At 44.7% G+C, this 27,978-nt stretch overlaps 2 protein-coding genes across 6 annotated transcripts in view; one reads left to right on the top strand and one right to left on the bottom strand.

Annotated features, from left to right (window-relative positions):
- Nucleotides 1-27,978, bottom strand: part of SPRYD4 (SPRY domain containing 4) — a 38,210-nt gene that overhangs the window by 9,741 nt on the left and 491 nt on the right. The window contains exon 2 of the mRNA XM_022571828.3: nt 1-27,978. This exon is cut by the window's left edge and continues 9,741 nt beyond it. Within this exon, the coding sequence (XP_022427536.1) occupies nt 27,440-27,978 (539 nt within the window). The 3' untranslated portion in view covers nt 1-27,439.
- GLS2 (glutaminase 2) lies at nt 13,157-27,910 on the top strand. 5 transcript variants are annotated; one of them, XM_089920883.1, is made up of 18 exons: nt 13,157-13,455; nt 17,945-18,044; nt 18,485-18,606; nt 19,225-19,354; nt 19,888-19,967; nt 20,052-20,215; nt 20,364-20,488; nt 21,781-21,813; nt 22,095-22,153; nt 22,695-22,761; nt 22,907-22,957; nt 23,179-23,355; nt 24,048-24,179; nt 24,293-24,385; nt 24,555-24,616; nt 25,139-25,215; nt 25,505-25,568; nt 25,715-27,910. In XM_089920883.1, exons 1-18 carry the CDS (start codon nt 13,274-13,276, stop codon nt 25,869-25,871), a joined length of 1,875 nt encoding a protein of 624 aa, XP_089777009.1. In that variant the 5' UTR covers nt 13,157-13,273; the 3' UTR covers nt 25,872-27,910. The 5 variants fall into 5 exon arrangements, with proteins under 5 accessions (XP_089777009.1, XP_089777010.1, XP_022427521.1 ...); XM_089920884.1 differs by having other exon boundaries at nt 13,159-13,455; nt 20,430-20,488; nt 24,555-24,658; XM_022571813.2 differs by having other exon boundaries at nt 13,160-13,455; nt 20,430-20,488.

The following is a 27,978-nucleotide window of genomic DNA, read 5'->3' as shown; positions in this document are numbered from 1 at the left end:
GTTTCTTAAAAAGTTAATTACATCTTTACCACATAGCTTTATAAAGTTTTGATATCCTGTAGAGAAGTCCAGACCCTTCTTCACTCTTTTACAAAATTATCTTGGCTTCTGTTTTGTCTTCTACTATCAATAAAATTTTAGGATTCATGAAAAATCTGTGCAAAACCCTGTTGAGATTTTAATTGGAATTGTATTAAGTTTATAAGTTACTTTGGGGAGAGCCTCCATATTTTTGATTGTTTCCCTCCATTTAACAGAGTATATTAGTTGTCTATTGCTGCATAAAATATTATCATAAACTTAGTAGTATACAACAACACATATTTATTATCTCACAGTTTCTATGGGTCAGTTGTCTGGGCGTGGCTTAGTTAGGCTACAGTCAGCGTTGGCCAGGGCTGAGTTCTCATCTAAGGCTCAAGTTGGGAAGGATCCACTTCTGTCACATGATTTTTGGCAGCATTCAGTTCCTTGCAGGCTGTTGGATGAGGGCCTCAATTTCTTGCTTCGTGTTGGCTAGGGGCTGCCTTCAGTTCCTTATCATGTGGCCTTCTCCTTAGGACAGCTCACAAAATGGCAGTTTGCTTCTTGAATGCCAACAAGGGAGAGTAACCTTTGCCAGATTTTATTTCTTAAAAGCAAATCAGGGCTTCCCTGGTGGCGCAGTGGTTGAGAATCTGCCTGCTAATGCAGGGGACACGGGTTCGAGCACTGGTCTGGGAGGATCCCACATGCCGCGGAGCAACTAGGCCCGTGAACCACAACTACCGAGGCTGCGCATCTGGAGCCTGTGCTCCGCAACAAGAGAGGCCGCGATAGTGAGAGGCCCGTGCACCGCGATGAAGAGTGGCCCCCGCTTGCCACAACTAGAGAAGCCCTCGCACAGAAACGAAGACCCAACACAGCAAAAATAAATAAAAATAAATTTAAAAAAGCAAATCACAGCTCCCATTCATACTCAAGAGGAAGGGTTTACACAAGGCATGAATATCAGGAGGCGGGGATCACGGGAGCCAGCTTAGAATTTGCAATATACGGTATACCTTTCCATTAACTAATTTCTCCCTAAAACTCTTACGCATCCTATAATAGGTTTATTCATGTGCACTTCTCAGTTTGTAATGCCATAAGAAATAGGTATAATTATTACTTCAATATAGGAATGCTATTGAATTCTGGATACTGATCTTTTATCTAGCAACCTTGTTTAACTCTCTTATTAGCCCCAACAATTTACCTGTCACTTGGATTTTCCTCATAAATATCACTTGTGAATAATGACAATTTTGTATCTTTTCTTGTAAGCTTTATATCTTTTGTTTATTTTTCTTGTCTTACTGGACAATAATAAGACCTCCAATAAAATATTTAACAGAAGTTGTGATACCAGGCCTGTTACCTGAAAAACGCTTTGTCAGGTTTATCAGGATATTCCTTTCCTTGTCTAGTTTGCTAAGAACTTTGAAGATGAATAGGTATTTAATTTTATCAAATACTTCTTCTGCAGTGACCAGGAGGATCAAATAGATTTTCTCTCTTAATCTGTTGATTTGGTAATTATGCACATTTTCTAATGTTAACCATTCTAGCATCCTTGAGATAAAAATTCCTTGATCATAAAACGTATGTTTTATGATTTTTGCACCTATGTCTTTATAATTATCTTTCCTAAACTGTCCTTGTCTGGTTTTGGTTTTAAAATATACAGTAATTTAACAAAACAAGTTGTAAAGTTTTTCTTCTTTTTCTATTTCATGGAACAAAGTGCATAAGATTGGGATTATCTGTCCATTGAAAGTTTCACAGCACTCCCACATAAAAGTATCTGTATTTTTTTTTCTGCGTAAATGTTTAAACTACAAACTTCTCATCTCGAACAGGCTCTTAGATATTTCCCAACACTCCTACAAGATTCTAGTTAGTGCCTTCTCTTACTTCTACAAAAGCTATTCTAAATATTTACCATTCTCAAGCTTTCTACCTCACTTTTTCTCCCTATAATCTTAGCATATAATATTCACCTGCTATCTTCAACCTTTTCATCTCTACTGGCTTTCCTCCTCAGCATACTGAGATGATGATTTTCTTAAAAAGACAAAACAAAAACAAACATGCAAAACAAACAAAATCCCCTTCCCTGAACTATAGATTCTTCTCTAGCTATTCTTGTTCTTTTAATTTTCCCCATAGTCAAGAGTAATCTGGACTTCCCTGGTGGCACAGTGGTTAAGAATCTGCCTGCCAATGCAGGGGACACGGGTTTGACCCCTGGCCCAGGAAGATCCCACATGCCACGGAGCAACTAAGCCCATGTGCCACAACTACTGAGCCTGTGCTCTAGAGCCCACAAACCACAACTACTGAGCCCGTGTGCCACAACTACTAAAGCCCATGCACCCAGAGCCCGTGCTCCGCTACGAGAAGCCACCGCAGTGAGAGGTCCGCGCACTGCAGTGAAGAGTAGCCTCCACTCATCACAACTAGAGAAAGCCTGCGCACAGCAACAAAGACCCAACGCAGCAAAAATAAAAAATTATAAAATGAATAAATAAATCTTTTTTTAAAAAAAGAGTAATCTACATTTGCTAAATGTCCTCATCTCTCATTTGTTTTTTTCCCCATTCATTTTTCTCTATATTTTAAGTTATGTTAGATTTGGGAAATCATCAATGGGTTCCATAAAAACACAACGTAACCAGATTTGCATTTCTGAAAGATCACTTGTGGCTATGCTGTTAAGAATAGAAGTGAGTGAAACTGATGGGAGGGAGAACTAAATTATGAAGCTTAACTAGAATAGTAAGAATGGGGAGAAGTAGATGGATTTGAGACCTATTATAGGATCTGAAGGATGAGGAAATCAAAGATTACACGTGATTCCAGCTGAATAATGGATTTTGATATTCATTGAATAGAAAATACAGATGAAGAAATCTGACTACGTAAAGATAAAAAATTCCTACATGGCAAAACTGCAAAAGGAAAACCAAAAGTCAAATCATAAACTGGGAGGAGGAGGAATGTATGCAACTCATTTCACAAAACGCTAATATCCAACAAAAACATAGGAAAATACATGAATAATTCATAAAAACGGAAACACAAATGGTTCTTAAACACATAAAAAGATGCTCAACCTCATTGGTAATTTTTAAAAAGTAAAATAAAAACAACACTGAAAAAAAAACCAAACACTGAGATAGCATTTTATACCTATTGGAAAAACAAACATTAAAAAACAAAGTGATAATGAACTGAGGTAAGGGTGGAAAAACAAGTACTCTTCTGATTGTTGGTGAGACTGGAAAATGGTATGACCAATATGGAAGGCAATATGGCAACATCTATCAAAATTACAAATGTATATACCTTTTTTTTTTAATAAATTTATTTATTTATTTTTGGCTGCGTTGGGTCTTCATTGTTGCATGCGGGCTCTTGGACTCAGCAATGCTACTTCTAGGATTCAACTTACAGTTATGTTTGCAAACTTGCAAAATAAAAGGATATATAATCTTATTCACTGCAGCATTGTATTAGCTAAGGTAACCATAAAATAAATTGTTTTGTTTTGTCCAAATCGGGACACTTTTATAAGAGAAAGGGACACTATTAATATTTAAGCTGGACATATATACACTACCAAATGTAAAATAGATAGCTAGTGGGAAGCAGCAGCATAGCACAAGGAGATCAGCTTGGTGTTTTGTGACCACCTAGAGGGGTGGGATAGGGAGGGTGGGAGGGAGACGCAAGAGGGAGGAGATATGGAGATATATGTATATGTATAGCTGATTCACTATGTTACAAAGCAGAAACTAACACATCATTGTAAAGCAATTATACTCCAATAAAGAAAAAAAAATTTAAGCTGGGACAATTGGCACAGCTGAGACTGTCCCAAACAAACCAGGAAATGAAGTCATTCTAATAATAACAAAAGATGGAAAACAATACAAATATTCACCAATAGGGGATTTTTAAAATAATAATGATACATCCAGACAATGGAATACTACATAGCCATAAAAGGAAGCACATTATACACTGATTTGGAAGGTTCTCCAAGATGTATAGTAAAAAAAAAAATTTTAAGGAAAAATATAAAACAGTGCTTATATTGTGTTACCATTTGTGTAAAAGAGGAAAAAATATAATTGCTTAGACATGAATAAAATATATCTGGAAGGATATATAGAAAACCAATAACAACGTTTGCCACTGGAAAGGGGAAGTGGGTAGCTAGGAAACAGAAACAGGAGGGTGACTTCACCATATGCCCATTTGTACCTTTTGAACTTTGAACCAGATGAATAAATAAAATTTTAAAAGAAAATGGTCCTATTAATGAGTTGGCTAATTGATAAGTTTTATGACCTATATTTTTTCCCTGCTTGAGCTTATATGCTGAATAATAAAAATTGTTGAAACAATCACAACACTGTTAATCGGCTATACCCCAATATAAAATAAAAAGTTAAAAAAAAAATTTTTAGGGCTTCCCTGGTGGCGCAGTGGTTGAGAGTCCGCCTGCCGATGCAGGGGACATGGGTTCGTGCCCCGGTCCGGGAAAGATCCCACATGCCGCGGAGCGGCTTGGCCCGTGAGCCATGGCCGCTGGGCCTGCGCGTCCGGAGCCTGTGCTCCGCAACGGGAGAGGCCACAGCAGTGAGAGGCCCGCATACTGAAAAAAAAAAAAAAAAAAATTTTTAGAACGGAAAAAAAACTCTGTTAAACCTTGTAATCCTATAGAGTTCCTTAGTTTTTAAATCATTTTAACTCTGTTATAAATACAGGAATGAGAATTATGCAAATCAAAACTAAGATAATATTTCATAAAAATTTGAAATCAAGTACCAGTATTGCCAGTAACTATCACAGAAAATTTATATGTACTTATTACTTTTTTCCATTTCTGTATTTAATAATTCTCACAAAATGGCAATAATATTATATTAGTAACCATTTCATATATCATAAATTTATTTGGTACCTCTGTACTTTTTATTGTAATTTTTCACCTAATTGATCTGGACTGGAATAATAAATGCAAATCAGTAAGTAAATACACTTAGCTCTGAAAATCTCTTACCTAAGTAGTAGTTACTACATAAATTACCTGATAATCTAAAATGGTTTTACCTAAAAATTTCCCAAAGATCAAAGAGCTGGAACAACAGCTTTTAGCAAATTGACAGGTAAAAGTGGATGATGTAAAACATTTCAAATTACATAACATCTTGAGAAATTATGGCTTATGGAGTGTTCAACTAGATAAGGGTAGTTAAAAATTAATTTTACCTAGTCTTTTAGAGAATGTTTTTGGTCACTATATGGCAATATAAGATTCTGAAAACATCTTTCATATTCTTTAGGTTAAAAAAAAGGTATGAAAATGCTACCAATCACTTAAGTTTTTTTCTTTTTGCTGTTCAAATTCTTTCAAATTAGCTTTAGTCTATGAAGAGCTTTTTTTTTTTTTTCTTTTTTTTTTTTTTTTATGAAGAGCTTTTTAAAATCTTTTTTAGAGACTTTAGCAAAATCAACATTCTCTTAGCATCTTATAATAATATGGACTTGCTATAATCTATTCTTATGGACATCAGAGAAGCCAAATTACAGGAGACATTTGGCAAAATAAAGAAAACGTGTATTAGGCATCATAAATCTCACCGTGTGATGATAATATTGTGACTTGTTTTGACATGCTCATGTTTATATTTTTCAGTCCTATAAAATTTGTGTGTAACTGCTAAATCAAAGAGGAATTAGGAAAGCATACTGGAATAGATCACAGATACATGTGAACTTAGAGGAAATTTCATTTACTCCATGAAGGTCTAACATCAAGTTAAAATATGTGCACCAGCACCATAGTGCCCTAGTCAGAATCTAAACCCTATTCAAGGGGAATTCTCGGCAGTCGGGTGGTTAGGACTCAGCGCTTTCACTGCCGGGGCCCAGGTTCGATCCCTGGCTGGAGAACTAAGATCCCGCATGTCGTGCAGTGCAGCCAAATTTTAAAAAAAATTTTTAATTAAAAAAAAATCCTACGGGGCTTCCCTGGTGGCGCGGTGGTTGAGAGTCCGCCTGCCAATGCAGGGGACACGGGTTCGTGCCCCGGTCCGGGAGGATCCCACATGCCGCGGAGTGGCTGGGCCCGTGAGCCATGGCCGCTGAGCCTGCGCGTCCGGAGCCTGTGCTCCGCAACGGGAGAGGCCACAACAGTGAGAGGCCCTCGTACCGCAAAAAAAAAAAAAAAAATCTTATTCCAATACACGTGCTTAACTAATGATGTCTTAGGAGTTTTTAAACATGTTAATCTATTTGCTGACCTTGATGAATTATTATTTAAACTTTCAACTCCACTGAATCCCTTAAAGCCTATGAGCCCAAAGCAACACAATGGCAGCATCAGCTTAGTTTCACCATAATAAATAATAACTGAGCATAAAGAAGTGGTAAGTGTAACAACTTTTTCAAAAAACTTGGTGATGGAAGGAATACAGATAAGAGTAAAAATATATCAATTATATCTCAAATTTTAAAAAAAGAAAAAAAAGCAATATTGATGGAAAATCTGAATTGCATAAAGCTACTTAACTGAAATATATTTTAATCACACACAAAAAGAGTCAAAATATAGTGGCTGTTTCTTAAGATGGCAGAGTCTTGAGCATATTTAAATGCTGAATGATGGAGTCATCAGAAGAAGTTGAAAAATAGAGCAAAGTAAGTAGAGAGATTAACCTGAGAGTGGAGGAAGGAGTCCTCTTAAATAGTATCTGAAGAGATAGATGTTGGTTATGAGTGTAATGGCAGGAAATTGAGGGCTTCTTTATGAAGCAATGGGATGGTAAGTTTAAATGAAAGAGGAGCTTTAAAAGAAGGTTTACTATGGAGTTGCCTTTAGGCTGTGGCTGAATATTCTTATCACAGTATTCAAAACTCTTCATAATGCAGCCCCCAGTATATCCTCAGCTTCACTGGTCCACACATTCTCACTCCCAACCAAACTCACTCCAACCAAACTCATCGAGTCCCTCAACTGTTCCTCTCATGATGTTTGTTCTTGCAGAGCTCTCTGTCTGGAACACCTTTCTCCTTATGTGCCTGCAAACATCTCTCAACCTTTAAGAGTTGGCTCCACACAAGGGATCCCCCAGAGGGAGCCCCACTTCAGCATCACTGCCTTAACCATGGCCTCCCCTCCCTCCCTTGGGTGGGAGGGGGTTCCTATCCCCCTCTCTGTTTTCCCTGGAGGCAGATGTCACAAAGCATTTGTAAGTTGCTTCAGGTGCAAGAACACCGCCCACTCAGAACTTACCCCCATTATCCTTTTCAGACTGGCCACACACTAGGGCAGTGTGAGGAGCTAGCCGGGACCAGGTGGTGGAGCAGCAGCTTGGCGTTCTGAGCGCCTAGCATCCTTCTCTAGCATTGTGATGCCACCTCCCCTCCTTGTCCCAAGGTTGTGAGGCTTTGTCTTTCCCTTTGGTGTCACATGAGTAGAACAGGGTCCCCAAAGCCCATGTGATCATTTCCCAGGCATCATTCCCTGGTGCCTGTGGGATCCTGCTTCATGCAGGTAGGGGAAGAGGGCTCCAGGGCTGGCCAGGAGCGACACCTCCTGAAGGAAAGTGGGAGCTTCTGATTCTAAGGCCCTGGCCTAGGCCTCTATCCTAATATTGCAGGAGGGGCCTCTCTCCCAAGCCCCATCCTAAGGATTAGCCCTTGGGCCAAATCTGCCATGGGGTCCAGCTATGCTTTTCTGACTAAATAAGCAATAAGAGGCTCTAAGCTGATCCAGTTCCGAGGCCCCTTTCTGCCCTGCTTTGGGTCTCCTTGCCTCCAGGTGAAGGAAGAGCTGGTGCCACCTGCTTTCCTATCAGACTTGTCCAAGTGTTCCAAGGGACTCATGACCAGAGCCCAGGATGGCTTGGTGGGAGTGTCCCCGCTGCTTCTGCATGAAGCCTGGCTCCATAGGCCTCGTTCTGGCCAGAACCCTGCCCTGCCCCCATGCAGTTCCTCACCAGAAATGCCACACCCCCACTCACCCTCTCCTCCCTTCCCTGGAGAGGCAGCTCAGCCAAATAGGTCTAAGCAGGGTCCATCGGTGTGGACCAGAGCCAGCCTGAAGTCATTATGCACCTTCTGGTCTCCAGTTTCACAGTGTGTTAGGGGCAAGAGATGACTGCAAGACGTGCTCCTTAGAGGAATCAGGCCAGACTCAGTTTTGGAGGAAGGCAAGATTGAGAGGGAGCCAGTTCACCCCAGGATCTCTTCCGGGGTTTCCTACCAGCCCTTCCTGTTTGAGGCTGGTCTTCGGGAAGCAATAGGCCACCAGGCCTGGCCGACCCCAGTTCACACCGTGCCAGGAATCTGCCCACCTGCCAGGTTCAGTTCTTTAAGGTGCCTCTTCAGGGACACAGTGTGTCTCTCTGATTGGGCTTCTAAATCAAAAGCCTGATGTTCGTGTCCCTCTCATAGGGGGAGCTTTGGACACAGGACCAATTTGGAAAGGGTCAGAGTTTCCACTCTGCACATTGTAGAGGGGACACTCTGTAGGTCCATGGGTCCCTTACTATAGCGAGGTTGAGTAAATTTGCCTTCAGTTAACCTGGGACCTTCTGTTTAATTCCCTCCTGCCTCCCAAAGATTTTGACCATTTTATAAATTCACCTCTGTTAACAGTGGCCCAGAAACTTCTCTGTGCTAAAAGCATGGGAAGTCTAAAGGCAGTCATTCCCTGGGAAATGGATCCCGTTTTGTTTTGCTACCCCTACCCTGTTCATGAGGCCTCATTCAATAAGGCAACCCCCCCGTAAGGCTGTCCTGTATCCCATGTCCCAGACAGGTCAAGTGTCTGCGGAAAGTAAGCCTGTTTTCCCCTTCAGGTCTTCAGTCAGTTACTTGCCACTACTGTCCCTCAGTCGCCTTTTTTGTAAAATGGGGTTTTAGTTTTGTCCTTTTATTTTAATACTGGTAAATACTTGCATTCAAGCAGGGGAGGGAAGGCAGGGGTCTGGCCCCCTGCACCATTCCTTTACTGCTGTGGGGCTTGCCCCCGGAGCAGACCCTCCTCTTTGCGCCCCGTGAGCTTCTTTGCTTGTAGTATCTCAGATTTTACATGTTCCATGTCGTGCCACGTAACCCCCTTCAAGATACCGTTTGGAGGGTGGGGGAGATCTGCTTCCCAACGTGACTGGGCTGTGGGGTTCTGACTACCTTGCTCACAGGTTCATGGTTTGATAAACTTGTTGTATTCAAAAACTTGAGGGGCTTCCCTGGTGGCGCAGTGGTTAAGAATCCGCCTGCCAGTGCAGGGGCACGGGTTCGAGCCCTGGCCCAGGGAAGATCCCACATGCCGCGGAGCAACTAAGCCCGTGCACCACAACTACTGAGCTTGCGCTCGAGAGCTCGTGGGCCACAACTACTGAGCCCGCGGGCCACAACTACTGAAGCCCACACGCCTAGAGCTTGTGCTCCGCAACAAGAGAAGCCACTGCAGTGAGAAGCCCGCGCACAGCAACAAAGACCCAACGCAGCCAAAAATAAAAATAAATAAAAAATTTAAAAAAAACAACACTTGAAATGTAGGACGCCATTAAGTGTCTGTTTATATTTTTGGAATATCTGTACTACTTACAATTAACGAATAAAAGTGGGTTTAGGGCTTCCCTGGTGGCGCAGTGGTTAAGAATCCGCCTGCCAATGCAGGGGACACGGGTTCGAGCCCTAGTCCAGGAAGATCCCACATGCCGCGTAACAACTAAGCCCGTGCACCACAACTACTGAGCCTGCGCTCTAGAGCCTGCGAGCCACAACTACTGAAGCCCACGTGCCACAACTACTGAAGCCTGCATGTCTAGAGCCCGTGCTCCACAACAAGAGAAGCCACCGCAATGAGAAGCCTGCACACCACAACAAAGAGTAGCCCCCGCTCACCGCAGCTAGAGAAAGCCCGCGTGCAGCAACGAAGACCCAATGCTGCCAAAAATAAATAAATTTAAAAAAAAAAGTGGATTTAAAAAACCCATCCATGAATGGGAAAAAGTGAAAGAGTTGGCTCCAATCCCCCAACCTCCCTTGATGCCCCTCCCCCTTTATCTTAGCTACCCTTCACCCCGAGCCTAGTTAGATGCCCCTTCTTTCTACTTCCTTTTTCATATCTCTTCACCTCAGCATTTTTCATTAGGAATTTTAAACACTGGCTTTCTCATTTCTTCCAATAATCAGAAACTGGTTTTTTGTTTTTAATTTCTGTATTTCCTAGCACTGGGCCTGGCACACTACAGGCCAATGAATAAATATTCATTGAATGAACTGAAGATGATTATGTCAGAGCTCCCAGTACTTATATTGTACCCAGTAAAAGACAAGATCATCTTTTACAAATGGAGAAACTAAGGCAGGAAGGAATGTGCACCAAGAGTAACTTTTGCAGAACAAACGCTAATGAAAAAAATAACTTATGTGAAATAATCTTTCACTCTGACTAATTAAGATTTAACTACAATCTAAAGAGTAGAACAAATGACAGTCTGTAAATCATAACAAATATACATCCTCCAAACATAAGCATCAAGTTTCCAATTTTGTACCACAGAGGATATAGCTTTTCTGATTTAAAAATTCAAAATCCTTCCCCATACACCACAAAACTCTAGCACAACAAGGGACTGGCCTAAAAACCTACTATTCGAGATACCTGAAAGCTTATGAAAAGCTTCGGGTTTAGCTGGCCATGTCACAGCTGGCTAGTACTTTTGCAAAGATTTAACTGGATACGACCTTTTCAAATCAGAAATAAAAAAAAGAACTTAACATTGCCAAACTCTAACCACCTGGGATGACAAACTTGTTCTTAAATATCTTATACTTTACACAATGCTGTGGGCCTCCCAAGTCACCGGTTCACCCTCCATCCTCATACAAAAGTAGCAATGTTATAGTGGAAGAAGAATCAGTCCAAAGGTCAAAGTGCTAGATCTCTATGCAAAGAACCTCCCCTTCTACAGGCAGACTTTCTTCACTGCCCAACAAATTCCTACTATCAGAGAGACCTGGGAAGAAAAAGAGTGAGGAACTTGTTACTGATTATAATTAAAGCTAATTCAAAAAAGCAGGGGTAGGAAATAAAAGGAAGCAAACACCTGGGTAATGTTTAAGAAATTCCCTAACACATGTTATCTTTCTCGTGACAGCTCAAAAACTTCAGAGATATAACATTCCTATGAAACAAGGATAAGATTAGCCTACTACATTTGGAAAAGTTAATGCTGGCTCGCATTTATACTAAGTATTAAGACCCAGAACTTTCTTAAAGAAGTAATGGGCAAAGCCATTAATAAGGCAGCCAGGGTAAGCTGGAGTCCCTGAATTAGAGTCCTACCTATAGAAGAATGGATAGGGCAGATAAGGAATAACTACAGAAGGGAAAAACAAACAAACAAAAACAAAAGGAAGGTCACTCTACCCGGTTTCAAACTAAATAAACCCTCTGACCTTAACCAAGCCAAAGGAGAACTGCCTTTCCACAGAACACACCAGAGTATCGTTTTGATATTTCTTTTCCCACAGTTACCCTTGATGCTCATTTTAATCCAAAAACAAAAAGAAAAGCAAGTGACATTTTGTGATACAGCCAGCCTCTAGCCAATTCTCAGTACCGTATTATACTGCTTCGACGTAAATGCTTCCTTTAGGAGCAACTGGAATAATTCAGTGGTTAATTTTGGGATGAGCTGCATGATGGAGAGAGCCTTGTAGTCAGAGACTTGGGTCTGATTCCTGGCTCTGGTACTTATTAGATGGGTTATCTTATTCAAAAAAGTCTTGGGACTTCCCCGGTCGTCCACTGGTTAAGAATCCATCTTGCAGTGCAGAGGACGCTGGTTGGATCCCTGGTGGCAAAACTAAGATCCCACATGCCGGGGGACAACTGAGCCCCTGCGCCACAACTAGAGAGAAGCCCGCGCACTGCAACAAAAGATCCCACATGCTGCAACTAAGACCTGATGCATCCAATAAATAAATAAATATTTTAAAAAGAAAAAGTCTTAATTTCTGAGTCTTAGTTTCCTCATCTTCAAAATGGGACTAGTAATAACTATTCTTTAGGTCTCTGGTAACAGGGAGAGACAGACTATATAAAGTGGTTGACAAACCATAACAGCTATTATTTCCATGAGCTCCTACTAAATACGGATGCTGTGAAGATATAGGTGAATGTTCTCCTAATTGCAAATGATAAAATTCCCGAATGTGCTTAGTTTTCAAAATTCTTTTTGTACATCTTTTCTGCCTGTGAGGAATACAGAGGCAAGCAATTAAATTAGCTAAAATTTAGGGGGCACCTAACGGCTTATAAAATGTTTAAGGGCTCAGAGTTAAGGACACCTAAGTCTTAAACAGACACCAAATAATTGGCAGAGGTAAAACGAGAACCCAGGCACCCTAGCAGCCCAGGATGACCTTTCCCCCGCCTCATGATCTCACTGAAGTGCCTGGGCGCTGTTTCTGGTCGGGGTAATTTCCTGCCATATGACTCCTCACTCACCAACACCGCGTGCTGGAAACGAGGCATTCGTTGGGCCTCCACGCCGCGCTACGAGGCCGGGTACTGAAGGCCGGTTTTGGACTTCGAATATCGGAGGTCACTAAGAGGCCTCTTGAGCAGGGCTCACTCTTATCCGAGTGTAGAGAGCTACCGCTTTCCCCTCTTTCCGAGAATTCCATCATTCTGACGCCGCGGCATCCTCCGCCTTTACCACTGCCCCACCTCAGCTTTCCCGCCCTCGGCGCTTGCACGCACGGCGGGCTGCAGCGGGCCGGAACGCGGAGGAATCCGCCGGATTTTGTGGACGGCCCACCGCCTTGCTTTCATTGGGTAGCCTCGTTTTATCTCCGCCCCTAAGTTTTTTACTTTCTCAATGATTGGGCCTGGGCATTGTCCATCCCAACTCTCAGGCACCGCCCACTTCTCACCAGCCACTAGACACCCTGCGCTCTGTGTTCCCTATCGCGTGCACTCCACATCGACGCCTTGTCTAGGCGGGGATTGGGTGCACCTGGCAGTGTACCGAGCCTTGTAGGGACCGGCCCCTCCTCCTGCTCCAACCCCACCTACCGGGCCTCACCTCTCCACCCCGCAAGTCCGGCACTCCGTTGCTTAGCTCGCCCCACGTGGTCCGCGTTTCCTCCGCCCCTCCCTCCGACCACCGCTCAGAAGCCCTGGCAGCTCTGGCCGAGCGGGCGGCGCGCTGGGGGGATGCGCTCCATCAAGGCTCTGCAGAATGCGCTGAGCGGGGCCGGCAGTTACTGCCGGCGGGGAGGCTGGGGTCACCTGAGCCGGAGCCCCCTCCTTGGCGGGGGCGTCCGGCACCACTTCAGTGAGGCCGCGGCGCAGGGCAGGGAGACGCCACACAGCCACCAGCCGCCACACCAGGATCAGTAAGGCTCGCGGGACAGGGGCAGAGGACAGGCACTCTCACTGTCGTTCCCACTAGCTTCCGAGTCCCCTTCCCCAAGGAGCGCATCGCATCTCCCTTCTCCTCTCCTCGCTTACTGGCCTGCGATGCCTTTTCCTTTAGATTTGGGGCTTTGGGTCCGCCGCGCTCGGGCGGTAACGTGCCGTCCGCCCGGCAAGGCGTTTGGGCAGGTCGGTCCTCGGGATGGTGCCTGTCCAAGGTGCGTACTTAATTGGGAGCGCAGGTGGGTGCGGAGTGTTGCTTGGTGCGCGTGTCTGAGTGCAGGGCCGTGTGCGCACCGCCCATCCTAATCCTCCTTCTCTCCCCTGTCCTCGTGTGTATATCAGGGGATGCGTGGGTATAGAACAGCCTGCCTAGAGTCCCAGTGTTCTTGGGTCTGTGTGTGGTCGATCTGTGTTTCGGCGTGTGTGATGCTCGTGTGTTACTGGTGCGCAGATACTTGCGTATGTGTTGGGTGTGTACGTTATCAGGGCTCCCTAATCTGTAGAATAAGGGTGGTTCTCCGATTGGTTTTTGAAGGAGGAAAATCTTTATAATGGGGGGGGAGAATCATAAGACGCAGATCTCCCAAACCAGAGCCAGTCAGAGCCGTTTTATGTGCTGCTCAGGCGGCTCCCTGATTTAAGGGGTTCTCTTCCCTTGGGTTCTTACTCTGCCCGAGAGGCTGCACCTCTCTCCCCCACCACCCTGGAACACTTGGTGGCTGAGCTTCTTCGAGACGCAGAAACGGAGCTGAGCAGGAAATTTTGTCCTCCCCAGAAGCCAACATAGACACTATCCAAGTAGTCCCTGCTTTTTTATAGCAGGAACAGGAAATGGACCATCTCCCTTGTCATTGATATCTACTGATGACATTCAGAAAGACATGCACACCATAATTAAAGTAGCCAGACAGACTGCTCTGTCCTCTACCTCACCACCACTGGAGTCCCTGTCCTGGACAGGTAACATCCAATAAGGTATTATCTATTTATTATTAATAAGAATTATTATTATGCTGTACTTTTCCATCAGCCTCTTCTCAAGGAGACACAAAATGTTTAAATTTTAAAGAATAAACCCTCTCTCTCCTGGTCTACTCTCCATCCTGACTTTTCCCAAATAATCACCTTGGGAGAAATGGTGGTGGGTTAGAGAAAAGGCTTAACCTTCCTCACCCTCACACCTTCTGTGGGATGGGGAGCAAGAAGCATCCCTGGTTCCTCCACACACACCCTTCCTTACCCTGTGGTGTCAGGTGATGGAAGTGGTTTGTTTTGTTGTTGCTGTTGTTGTTTTAATTGGCGTATAGTTTATTTACAATTGGAATTGTTTTTAGGAACCTTAATCCTCTTGCCTATTGCTGCCTGTGCTCCCAGGGACTTCTTGGTAAAGGCCTTGGACCAATGCTCCTTTGGGCAGGAGTTGAGGGCATGGAGGGGGATGGGTTCTGGGAGTGTGACACCATGAGGGGAAGTGTTCTTGGTGGATAAGGAGGGCAGCAAAGAGAAAATGCCCTGTTATTTAGGTTACAGTTTTGTTTCTTTAATATTTAACTTTATTTCTAATTATTAAAGAAGAACCAGGTAAATAGAGTATCAAGAAGAAAATCAAGATCCCAATATTAGAGGGAACCATATATCCATATTTAATATCTATCCATGATTTAAACCCATATATATACTCTATATGTATATATAAAATTGAACAAAAATAGGATCATAGTATTCCTATTCTTTGGTAGCCTATATTTCCCATTTATGAACAGCTGTTAATATGATTTAATGTGGGCATGCATGATGTCATCTTAATGGCTGCCATTTTGCCATTTTAAGATTCCATTGTATGAGGTATCACAGTTTATTTAACCAGTCTTCAATTTGGTTACTCCATATTCTTATGCACTTGTTCAATTATTTCTTAAATTCCTAGGAAATTTTGCTCCCCGGAGACATGTCACTGATATTTTGTATAACCTTCTAGAGATATTTTATGCATATATCAGCAAATATATGTTGATATTATTTCCACTTTTTACAAATGGTATCATACTATACATATTATTCTGCACCTTACCCCACCCCCAACATTATCTTGCAGATCAATCCATATCTTGGTCAAAGGGTATGCAATTTTTTTTTAAATGCTTGTGATACATTCAGCCGTGTGGCATTGTTTCCTGTCTTCCTTCATTTTCCAGGCAAGGAGACCTGGCCTCAAAATATTCCTGCGTACTTTCCTTCTTGAGTTATTCCTCAGATAGCTTTTTCCTCCCTTCCTCTGCCACCACATGGATCCTTTCCTCCCTATAGGCACCAGCCTCATTATAACAACTGGATTTCTTCAGAAACAGAAGAACTCCCCCCTCTCCTGGTATTCCTCCTGGCCCAAAACACACACATGCCTAGTCTATGCCAAGTTCCTTGAGAAGCTTTTTATTTTTAAATGCATTGTTTCAATAGATAATATATTCATAATCATATATCAATATATCATATCCATTAGGTAAAATGTACATATTTGTATGATTCAAAATTCAAAATATATAAAAAGATGTATAGTGGGAAGTATCCCTCTTGCTTCTTTTGCCCAGCACCTGCTTCATCTCCCTAGAGGGAGCTAAATCAGTCTTACCGGTTTCTTATATATCCTTCCAGAAATATTTTGTGCCTGAGAAAACATACATATATATGTTCCCTTTTAAGCATAAATAGTACCATATACTATAAACGCTGTTCTACAGCTTTCTTCTTTTAGTTAATATTACATCTTAAAGATCATTCCATGTCAATACTTAAAGCACGCCCTCATTTCTTTTTTCTACATTGCATAATATTCCATCATATGAATATACCCTAATTTACCTAACCAGTTCCCTGTTGATGCACATTTAGGTTGTTTCCAGTGTTACTATTACTAACAATGCAATGAATGACTGTGAATATGTTACCTTGTAGGTACGTGAATACACTTATATGGTAAATACCTGGAAGTCAAATTGTTGGATCTAAGGGTTTTGAAGGGTCTAATCTCATAGTTATCATATTTGGAATGAGCTGATAAAATAATTCCTCTAAATCTGTTAACATATTAATAGAAGAAATCTTGAAGATCAAAAATCTTTAGTACCTGTATTTTTAGGTGCTATAATCCAGTGAGAGAGATACTTTAGGGAACAGGGGTAATCCTAGAAATGTAACTTGGTGATTCTTTATTGAAGATCCATAGTGTGCTAGGGACTTTGCTCAATTCTAGGAAGACAAAGATGTATAAAACACGAAGACATAACAGTGGAGCAAGGGAGATTGTCTTCTGTCAATAAGATGGTATGTTGTGTCATACCAGCAGCATAGGCAAAATCAAGAAGTTTGGGGAAGGCTTTACAAAGTTAGTAACATTTGATCTGGACCTTGAGGGATAAGCAGGACTGTGCAGGTGAAGGAGGAAAAGGTCTTTCCATGCAGAAGTTTCAGTGTAAACAACAAGGGCCAGGAAGCCTGACAGTGCCTAGGCCACCTATTTATTACCTGGCATAACTGGAGTATGGGGGCATAGTGGAGAATAGGAAAGGAATATTGACAGGTTTTAAAGAGCCTTGAATGCCATACCAAGAAATAAGAACTTATTTTGTAGGCACTGGGGAGCTATCAAAGGTTTTTGAGTAGAGAAATGATATTTGAGTTTTAGAAAGATAACTGGCACATTGTGGAAGATGGGTTGCAAGTCAAGAGAGTGTAGGAGCAGATAGGTAACAGACAACAAGGAGCTACTGAGCATCTACTTTGTGAAAGATGGTTTTTCATGGAATGGCATTTAAATTAAACCTCACATCACCCATGTGAAGCAGATGTTAAACCCTCATTTTAGGGATGAGGAAACAGGTTCAGCTTTATTAAATAACCTGACTTACTATCCATATTAAGATCACAGCTATTAAAGGCAAACTCTGGTTCTTTCTACAACACCGTGCTAGCACAGGGGAAGAGAAGAAAAGAGGGTGGATTTGAGAGACATTATGGAGGTAGATTCATCCAATGTTGATTATGAACGTAAGGTATGGGAATTATCCAAATGATTCCACATTTCCGGCTTGCCCCCCGCCCCCGGGTAAGTGGTAACACTATTAATCCAAATGGGAATCACAAGAGGAGGAGCAGAGGGAGGGAGGCAAGATGATCTCAGGCTTGGACATGCTGAGTCTGCAGTGCCTATGGGACATCTAGAAATGGAAGTATTTAGAAGGCAACTAGAAATAAATGTCTGAAGTTTAGGAACAAAAGAAAGTTAGAGAATAGGATTTAAGACTTCTCAGGACCGATGTGAAGGTTGGAATTATAGGGGTAGATCAGATGGTTCAGGGAGAAGGTGTAGACTGAGGACACCTACCTGCTGCTAAGCCCTTGTTCTAGGAGGAGGAGCAGGGAGGAGTTCTCAGGTTCCTGTCCTCCCACCCTGTCTCTGCCCCCAAACAGTGATTCGTCAGAGAGTGGCATGCTGTCCCGTCTGGGTGATCTGCTCTTCTACACTATTGCTGAGGGACAGGAACGGATCCCTATCCACAAGTTCACTACTGTAAGTTCCTCTCTACCTGCTCAGAACACTGATCTCTTAGGATCTCTGGAAACTGGGGAAAGGAAGGTAGGACAAGTACAGGGCAGCTAATGGGTTGCTTCATGAGGATGAAGAATAGCTGATGATAGCAGATACCTAGGCTGATGAGGCAATCCCATCCCTGCCCCAGGTGGGATGATTCAACCCTCTGACTCAGCCCATCTTTTTGGTTTGCGACTTTGACCCAAGGGGTTCAGAAACCAGCTGCCTTGATGAAAAAGGGCAGGAAACCCCTATTAGCTTTCAAAACTGTTATATTCCATCCTTTCTTGGTCTGCAAACCCATTTCTTCCACCTGTTGTAGTAGTTGGGGTTGAGTTAATTGTTATCCATTGGGAAAAATGATTAGGATTAGATTATTGTCCTTGTAGCTGACCTTACCAGGCTCCTTTCCCCTGAAGGCACTGAAGGCCACTGGACTGCAGACGTCAGATCCCCGGCTCCGGGACTGCATGAGCCAGATGCGCCGCATGGTTCGAGAGACCAGCAGTGGTGGCCTCTTGGACCGAGATCTCTTCCGAAAGTGAGGGCCCCGGAAACAAGGGCACTGCTCTCAAAGCAGTTCTTTGGACACAGACTTTGACAGCAGGAAGGGATACTGGGGATTGGATAATTCAACCCCTCAACTTTATTACTTATTTATTACACAAGTAACACATATATATGCCTATACGTATTGTAAAAGTTCAAGCAACAGAGAAATACATGTTCTCCTTTCCCTCTCTCCCCTATCCCTGTCCCTTTTCCCAGAAGTAAACGTTGTTAACAGATTAGTAGATATCTTCTAGATAATGTCCTAAGCATTTACATATATATATAGGAATATATGTAAACATACTTGTATAATTTAAGATTTAAAATATAAAGATGACCTACCATACATATTATTCAGGTATTTATTTTTTCTCCTATCCCAAGACACTGTGTCTTGGAATATCTTTCCATATCATTACAACCCCTCATTTTAGAGGCATAGAAACTTAAGATCCAGAAAGATCAAGTGATATGCCAAAGGTTACACAGCTGTTGGTCCCAAACCCAATGACCACTCACACTTTCTTTGTTCCCAACTTCCATGGCTCCAGAGTGAGTCACAGCTGCATCTCTCCAGCCCCCTAACCCAATCGTGTCTGGGATCCAGGTGTGTGAGCAGGAACATTGTGCTCCTGACCCAGGCATTCCGAAAGAAGTTCGTCATTCCTGATTTTGAGGAGTTCACGAGCCATGTGGACCGCATCTTTGAGGATGCCAAAGAGCTCACTGGAGGCAAAGTGAGGGCCAGGGGACTGAGGGATGGGCAAGGGCTCTGGACCAGATATACCTTGCTTCTCAGAGATTTCCTGGGCCTGGGAATCCAGTGGATGAGTGATGAGAAGCAGAACCTCTAAAAATGGGGACAAGGGCTTTATGTATTTTACCTGTGATTTCTAGAGCAGGTGAGGGAATCTGAAGTTTTTATGGAGACAGCTGACATAAGGATTCAATAGAACTTTGAAAGAGACCTACAGGGTAATTAAGCCTAAGAGCAGAAAAGGGAAGCTGACCCCAGAATTCTCTTTATACCTTCTATGGGCTTTACTGCCATCTCTATAGGAGTGGGGCTGCAGAAATATAAGGCCTTCTAGGACTTAAGGCTTGGGTGTCTCTAGGAACAACAGGCAGGAGGGAACCCTGTGTGTTTTGCAGAAGACAGAATTTTAGCTTTTATCTAAAAGATTCTCCTGACCTGAACCTCAGCTCTGTTCCCCCTTTCCACATCCATGTCTTCATCCTGTCCCTGTTTTCTCTACCCACTCATACCCAGGTGGCGGCCTACATCCCTCAGCTGGCCAAGTCAAATCCAGATCTGTGGGGCGTCTCCCTGTGCACTGTGGATGGTCAGCGGTGAGATGCTGGGTGAGGAAGGGGAGGCAGGGCACACGGGCAGAGCATAGTCCGACCCCTTTCATGGCACCTGCTTGCCTCCAGGCACTCCGTGGGCCACACAAAGATCCCCTTCTGCCTGCAGTCCTGTGTGAAGCCCCTCACCTATGCCATCTCCATAAGCACCCTAGGCACTGACTACGTGCACAAGTTCGTGGGCAAGGAGCCCAGCGGCCTGCGCTACAATAAGCTCTCCCTCAATGAGGAAGGTGAGCACTCCCTGGGCTCAGACCAGACTCACAGATGCCCCCTTCTTACCCTACCCTCCTCCCAAGGGTGTGTGTTTCTCTGCCCTTCCTGATCAGCTCTGTCACTCCATCCTCCCCAGCAAAGAGATCTTTCCCATTTACCCTACAGAGTGGGCAGGCGGTAAAGGTTTTGCTCAGTGGCTGGTAAGACTCTGGGTGGTTTGTATTTCCCCAGGAATCCCCCATAACCCCATGGTCAATGCTGGTGCCATTGTTGTGAGCTCCCTGATCAAGGTCAGTGCCACCCTAGCCTTCTGGAAGGTACTGTTCTCTAAACCCCCTTGTTCCTATATCCCTCGTATCTGCCTGTCTCTCCAGGGAGATTGGTGGGGACTTGATTCCTTTGAGGGTGCCCAGGAGGCAGTGAAGACACAGCAGGGACTCACAAATTATGCTGAGGATGTTAGTAAATGGAACTGTATCCCAGCTCCTACCCATGAGTCTGGAGCCCAGAGCTTCCTGGCTCTGAGGGAAGTGAGCAGGTCCTGACCCCAGCCTAGCACGAAGGACCAAATGCCACACACAGGGGGAGGACAGCTCTGTTAGGTACTGATTGGCCACTTGTGGGTGAGGGACACATGGAAAGAAGGGTGAATGGCCAGAACAGGGCAGCTATTCACGTCACCTGGAGCTGTGAGTTGGCCTTGAGCAAGGGTGTCTGGCCAGCCTGTCAGCTGTAGGTCTCCCAGGGCTTGAGCAAGAACCTGAGAGCAGTGTGGGCAGCAACAATCCAGAGCCAATCACAGCCCTTCCTGGGGAAGGTGGTGTTAGGAACCCTCCCCCCAGGGACCCAAGTGTCAGAGTCCCTGTGGTGTTGACACTATAGCTGACGAGTACAGGAAGCAATTGTGGGGTGGGGGGAGGGGGATGGACCAGGCTCAGGCTCTCCCCTTGCTCCGGGATAGCTCTATCTACAGCCCTGTATCTGGGGCCTGCCTCATCCCATTCCCATCTAAACAGGCCCTACTGACTTGACTCTTAGCTAAAATCTTTAGCTTTATTTGTTATCAATATAATTGATATAATTGAATATTATAATGTATGCAACACACACCGTCCTCCCATTCCCATCACTCACTCCAGTCTTGGAAATGGCCATGGGAGTCAGGGGTAGGATAGAGGAAGCCTCCAGCCTGGGGTGTAAGGAATGAGGATGGGGACCAGGAATAGGGGTGGGGCTTGGGAACAGGATTGGAATCAGGAAAATGAAAGTGGGAGTCAGGGCTGAGGGTTGGCATTGAGAATGGAAATGAGAGTGAGACTCAGGGATGGGCGAGACTCATAGCTGGGGTGAGCTTATCTGTACTCATTACCTGATAATAAAATCTAAATGATTTGGTTTTTAAGATCACTACGTATGCATGGATATAAAAAAAGTCTCCGTTGTTAAAAAAAAAAAATTGTAAAATGCAACACACACCCAGTAGCAAAACCGGTCTAACACTTTATCTCCACTACATCCTTCTGACCCTCCCTGTCATCCTCCTAGGCTTAGAATACTGATATCTCTTTTTGTCTCCTTGCAGATGGACTGTAACAAAGCAGAGAAGTTTGATTTTGTAAGTTCCCTCACTGCTCAGCCCCTGGCTGCTTTTCTCCATGGCATGTTGTCCATTCCAGCTGCCCCAGTGCCTGGCTCTAACCCCACTTTGATGGTGCACCAGCCCATACTAGAAGCCTTATTTCCAGAGGTGTAGGAATCTGCTGGCGTGAGGGAAGAAAGCCTCCTGAAGTCCCTGCTGGGATAAGGACTGAGGAGTGCAGAAGGGTTAATCAGCCTATGTGTTTACTAGGGGTCCTTACGCATGGGGTGCCTCCCATGCCCCTTTTTCTCTTCCAGGTCTTGCAGTATCTGAATAAAATGGCTGGGAATGAATACATGGGTTTCAGCAATGCCACGTAAGGCCCTGTTCACAGGATTGGCTGAATGTGTGTGTGGATGTGTGTTTGAGTGTGTGTGTGTGTGTGTATACGTATGTGGGGGGCGGGGAATGGAGGAGGAGGATAGAATCTTAGGAAGAAGAAATCCCAGGGGAACCTTGGCCTTTCAGCTTCCTCTGAGCCCCTTCATGGACATTTGTTTGCTTTGTAAAAGGATTTGTTCCATTTCTATTTGGTACTTAATGAGAAAGACAGTGTGAGAGTTTGCACCTGGGCCCTCTCTCGCCAAGTCTCTCAAAGCCAAAAACCTCATTTTCCTAGACTAGATGACTAGATCATTTGGGGTTTGGTTTTGTTTTTCACACTTTACAATAAAGCTGGACCCAGTGCTTTCTCAGGTTCAGAAGTTTTCTCCAGTGTAAGTGTGAGAATTAATAAAGGGGCTGATTTAGTTTGACATGTGTGATCTAGTTCTGTCTCTCTCAGGGAAGGTATTTTTCCCCCTTCTCCTCACACCCATCCCTCAAATGTCAAGTACTAAATTGGGTGTTTGCTTCAGATTCCAGTCAGAGAAGGAAACAGGGGATCGGAATTATGCCATCGGCTATTATCTAAAGGAAAAGAAGGTAACTGGGAGAGGCCGGCAAAGTCCCTGGGAATTCTGTGGCTGGTGGAAGGGCGATGGGGGCTGGGGACTTCGGCTGAGGTCCTGGCAGTGTGACAGGGGCTGCTGATGGCCTGAGAAACGCTCTCCCCTCTTCTTCCTTGCAGTGCTTTCCTAAAGGGGTGGACATGATGGCTGCCCTGGATCTCTACTTCCAGGTAAGCAGATGCCGCCATTCAGCCCAGCGCCAAGGGAACGGGACACACTGCCTTCCTTGCTCTGACCCACAAGAGGGATACTCATCTCCAGTGGTTCTGGCATCCTTCAGAAACACCAGGGGAACTTACTGAAGGATCAGGATGTCAAGAACATTGCTCTACACCTCAGAGCACAGCATTCAGGTCCACACCGGACCCTCACCTCTGCCTCGTCTCCACAGCTGTGCTCCGTGGAGGTGACCTGTGAATCAGGCAGTGTCATGGCAGCCACCCTGGCCAATGGCGGGATCTGCCCCATCACAGGCGAGAGCGTGCTGAGCGCTGAAGCAGTGCGCAACACCCTCAGCCTCATGCACTCCTGCGGCATGTATGACCTCTCGGGCCAGTTTGCTTTCCATGTGAGTGCTTCTGGCCCTGCCATCCATTTGCCATGAGCCCAGAGCCAAGAAAAGGGGACACCGAGTCTCTGAAGGTGGAGAGGTGGACACCTGTTCCTACCTCTCACTCACTAACTTCCAGCCGGGCAATTAGGCCAAGAATCCTTAGGGGAGTTTGTCAAACACAGTAAGTCCCTCAAACACATAAACACATGACAGTGCAACTTCAGAACCACTCCTCTGCTGCCCCTCACATGGCTGGTGATTCTCTTCCAGGTCTCATACAGGATGTCACTTCCAAAGAGAGGCTTTTCTGACCACCCTCTCTCCACTGGGCTCTCCCTCCCACATCATTCTGTATCACAGCACCCTCCTCTTTTTCTAACATGTTATCATAAGTTGTGATTATTTTTGTCTATTTGTTTACCTATTTATTGTCTCTGTCCTACCACCAGAATGTAAGTTAACTGAGAGACCTTGTCCTAGTCCTAGCACATCATCAGGCACAGAGTAGATACTCAGTAAATATTTCCTTACTGAAGCCATAAATTTAAGAGGGTGCAGGGGAGGACAGGAGTAAGAAAAGCTAATTAACAAGCCAATAGGTTGAGATGGCTGTGGCCTTGCCCATGAAGTCATTTGGGATAGACTAACTTGTTAACACAGACTTGGGGCACCTCTTGCTCATCCACAATTCCAACTTTGTCCCCAAGGTGGGCCTGCCAGCCAAGTCAGCTGTATCAGGAGCCATCCTCCTGGTGGTGCCCAATATCATGGGAATGATGTGTCTATCACCTCCCCTGGACAAGCTGGGGAACAGCTATAGGGGTGTCAGCTTCTGCCAAGTAAGTCACTTTGCATATAGTACTTAATATTTTTGAATGAGAAAATAAAGCAATTTTGAGCTCCTACTAAGTGCAGGGAGGAAGTAAACAATCTTTTTGCCTTACAATCCTAGAAGTTGGTATCTCTCTTCAATTTCCACAACTATGACAACCTGAGGCACTGCGCTCGGAAATTAGACCCACGGCGTGAAGGAGGAGAGGTTCGGGTAAGGAAAACCCCAGGTGGCTTGTAAGACTATTTCAGAAGAGAATATTCCATAACACTTCAGTAAAACCCTTGGCTAAGCATCCATGGGGGAGGGTGACAGGGTAGAGCTGGGCATGGGTGGGTTCAAAGTCACAGTTAATCTCAGGTGGGTATGATTTGTTTTCCAGAACAAAACTGTGGTGAACCTGTTATTTGCTGCCTATAGTGGAGATGTCTCAGCTCTTCGAAGGTACTTCTACTCTGACCAAATAAACACAATAAAATACTCCTGGTCAGAGATCTCATTAGCCGTCAACATAGCAATATAGTTAAGTGCTTCAGCCTTAGAGTCAGACTGAATGGTCAGAGACTACATTTAAATGAGTTTTTTTTTAAAAGTACAGTGACTGCCATGTGATAAGAACTTAATTAATGGTAGCCACTGTTATGATTAACCTGGGTGTTAAAAGCAGAGTCCTAGGAGGCTGGTAAGGACCCTGCCTCAAATGGATTACCAACATCAACAAATATGTACTGGGCACCTACTACAGGTAGGCAGTGATGTTTCTGGAACCATCACACTCCCATCTCTCTGACGTAGGAGTAACAGTCTCATCTGGATAGAGAACACAGACTGTACACGATCTACAGATCTTGGTATAAGCTCTGTTTTGCTTTTTCTGGAACTCATCCAGTCTGACCCCACTTCAGAAAGGATACCAGTGATTCTAGGCTGATGTGGGTAACTCCAGCTACTTTCCACTCCTCTCAGGTTTGCCTTGTCAGCCATGGACATGGAACAGAAAGACTATGACTCCCGCACAGCCCTGCATGTTGCTGCAGCTGAAGGTACCTGAAGGTTAAATAAGAGAGGAAGCAGATCCTAAGACCTTTCTTTTCTACCAAGAGTACCCCCCATTGTATGTGCCCTCAAGGTTACAAGGGCAGCAACTAGTTTTGTCCAGCTGTGCTTCAGTTTGCAGGCTCTTATTGGGTGCTGCAGGGAGCGAAAATGGGAAGAGGCCTTTCCCCCCTCCCTTTTTAGTTCAGACTCCAGCTGCCAAGGGTCTGTACTAATGTTAACACCAAAAGGGTCAAGATCTATACCCTCTCATTTTCCTTCTGCCTATATTCCTAGGACACACTGAAGTTGTTAAATTCCTTATTGAGGCTTGCAAAGTGAATCCTTTTGTCAAGGACAGGTGAGTAGGATTAAGCTGAAAGTGGGGGGAAGGGAGGTGGGCAGCAGCTTCTCCACCACGGCCCTCCAGCCACCACAGTTATGTATATAACCAGGGCACTCTTGATGTCTTCTTTGCCTGATCATGGTCTTTGTTCCTCCTCTCAGGTGGGGCAACATCCCCCTGGATGATGCTGTGCAGTTCAACCACCTGGAGGTGGTTAAACTGCTCCAAGGTTACCAGGACTCATACACACCATCTGAGACTCAGGCTGAAGCAACAGCTGAGGCCCTGTCCAAAGAGAACTTAGAGAGCATGGTGTGAGCATGGGGCATGCACAGTCCCTGCATAAGAGAAGCACGAGCTGGCCACACACTTAACATATAACCACCAAACATGCTACAGAGGGCCACACTGCTTCATTGGTGGTGGGGAGAGGGCCGGGGGGGCAGTACTTTCAGTGAGAGTCAAAATACCCCATTCCCTTGGCAGACAGAGTATAGAGAAGTGCCTTTGTGGACTCCTGCAGTAGAGCTATCCATGAAGATTGTGGGCTTCTTTAAGGGACAGCCTAACGGCTTAGCCCACTCCAGATCATCCCAGGTCTTCACGCAGGTCCCCTCTTCCTCTCTCTGAAGAAGCCATTATGAGAGGCAGATACTCTGGTACGGGGCTCTAGCCACCACGCACATGTATATATCCACAGAGAAAGAGAGGAGCTATGCACCAGGCTTTAGTCGTCTGGAGAGATCTGCCCCCCTTGGCCAGGAAGTGCTGCTACTGCTAACAGCAATTTTATAGACAGAGGAAGTATTTTGTGCTCAAATAAACTTTAATTACACAAATTATTATTTTTGCTAGACCCAGTCCTTTTCTTTCTCCCCTAGGGCCATCCAGCTGCATCACCATCATAAAGGTAGAGTAAGATGGAACCACAGGGTCATACAGAGCCCAAAGAATACATATTTCACATATATACTCACCCCACTAGGTTTTCTTCAATCCCAAATACTGCTTTAGGTTAAGTGTATTCTGCTCCAAGTGGGAACAAGTGCTTGGGTCTGAACAGGCCCCAAAATGGATTGTGCAAAACTTCAGGCCTCCCTCCTCCCTCTGGAAGTTACAACTATAGCAGAAATGAAGATGGAACTTCTCAAGAATAAAGTTTCTAGTACTAATCCCCACATGTCTCTTCCCCTTTGGTCATGGTTGTAACTGGTTCAATGATTGCAACAGATTGACCAAGTGTCAGAGGTGTGCAAATTAAGGCAGATGGACTCAGGGTGAGGAGAGCTGCAGCTGTCTGGGGCTGAGAGTCTGTAACACTGAGGTATTAGGCAAGGAGGGCTCTGTTCTCATTCTGACACAGTCAATAAAGCACTACCTGAGGGAGCCAGAGCCCAAACTCTGTACGTGCTGTACAGAAAGGGCAAAGTCATTCACTGCACCACTCCTCCAGCCAGAGGTAGAAAGGATTTACTCTGGAGAGATTCGGTAGAGCCCCCAAAACAAACAGGTTACATGTGGGCAAAGGGAAGGAGAAGTAGCACAGTGATGAATAAATTGAAGCAAAGCTGAAAAGTAAGACCCTAGGACTGAATACAGTCTGAGAAAGTCCTGGGCACAGGGAGGCAGAGAGACTGAAGGAAGCAAGTCGGAGAAAGTACATTCATGGTAGCCTAGGAAATTGGCAATAGTCTGGGGGAGGGGAGAGGGTAGCTGTATGCCTAGCTTTCACAAGGTAGGGGAGAGGAAGCTGACAGATATTGCACAGAGGACCCATCATTGAATTGTGGGAGCTAGCAGTTGCCTGGGGCACAGTTAAAAGGTTTCAGACACTTGGATCAGGAGGCTGGCCAAGAGCGTGATTAGGGACTCCAGTGATGGACATACTAGAGGCCTTCAGGCACCTCAAGCCCCGAATGGGTCAGCAGCTCTCCATCCCAAAGGGCAAAAGCAGGCACCACTGGACCCCGGAAATCTGTCTGTAGTGTGTGGACCACAGCAACCCGGCTCACATCCACCAGACTCAGCTTCTGGGCCTCATACTCCAGCAGCAGCCCCACCTTCTCTGGCTGCCCAATGCCCTCAATAGGGGCTTTCTCGTTGGCCAACATGGTGTGCCACTTGCGCTGAGCATAGATGAACACCCAGGAACGATCGTCAACACCGATGCAGCTATCCCGGGAAATATCCACGTCTGCCACTCCTATCCGGAATTGCTGGGAGCGCTTCACTGTCACCTCCCAGTAGTGCCTGCCACTGGTAACCGCTGTGTCTGCCAGCACCACTGCCCAATCCCGGAAGCGCTCCACATTCGGGGCCAATTTTGTGGGCTCCAATCCCACCATGCCGTATTTGACACCTGTGTCACCTTTGAAGAGTGCCAGGCTGCTGTGAGCAGTCTTTTCTTCCAGTTTGAAACTGACGC

The sequence above is a fragment of the Delphinapterus leucas genome, chromosome 11 (assembly GCF_059928025.1).
Source record: "Delphinapterus leucas isolate spDelLeu-1000000601 "Yukka" chromosome 11, BTC_Dleu_Yukka2, whole genome shotgun sequence".
NCBI classification, from domain to species: domain Eukaryota; kingdom Metazoa; phylum Chordata; class Mammalia; order Artiodactyla; family Monodontidae; genus Delphinapterus; species Delphinapterus leucas.
Note: the sequence above shows the minus strand (reverse complement) of the source record. Positions and strands in the feature narration are given on the sequence as shown.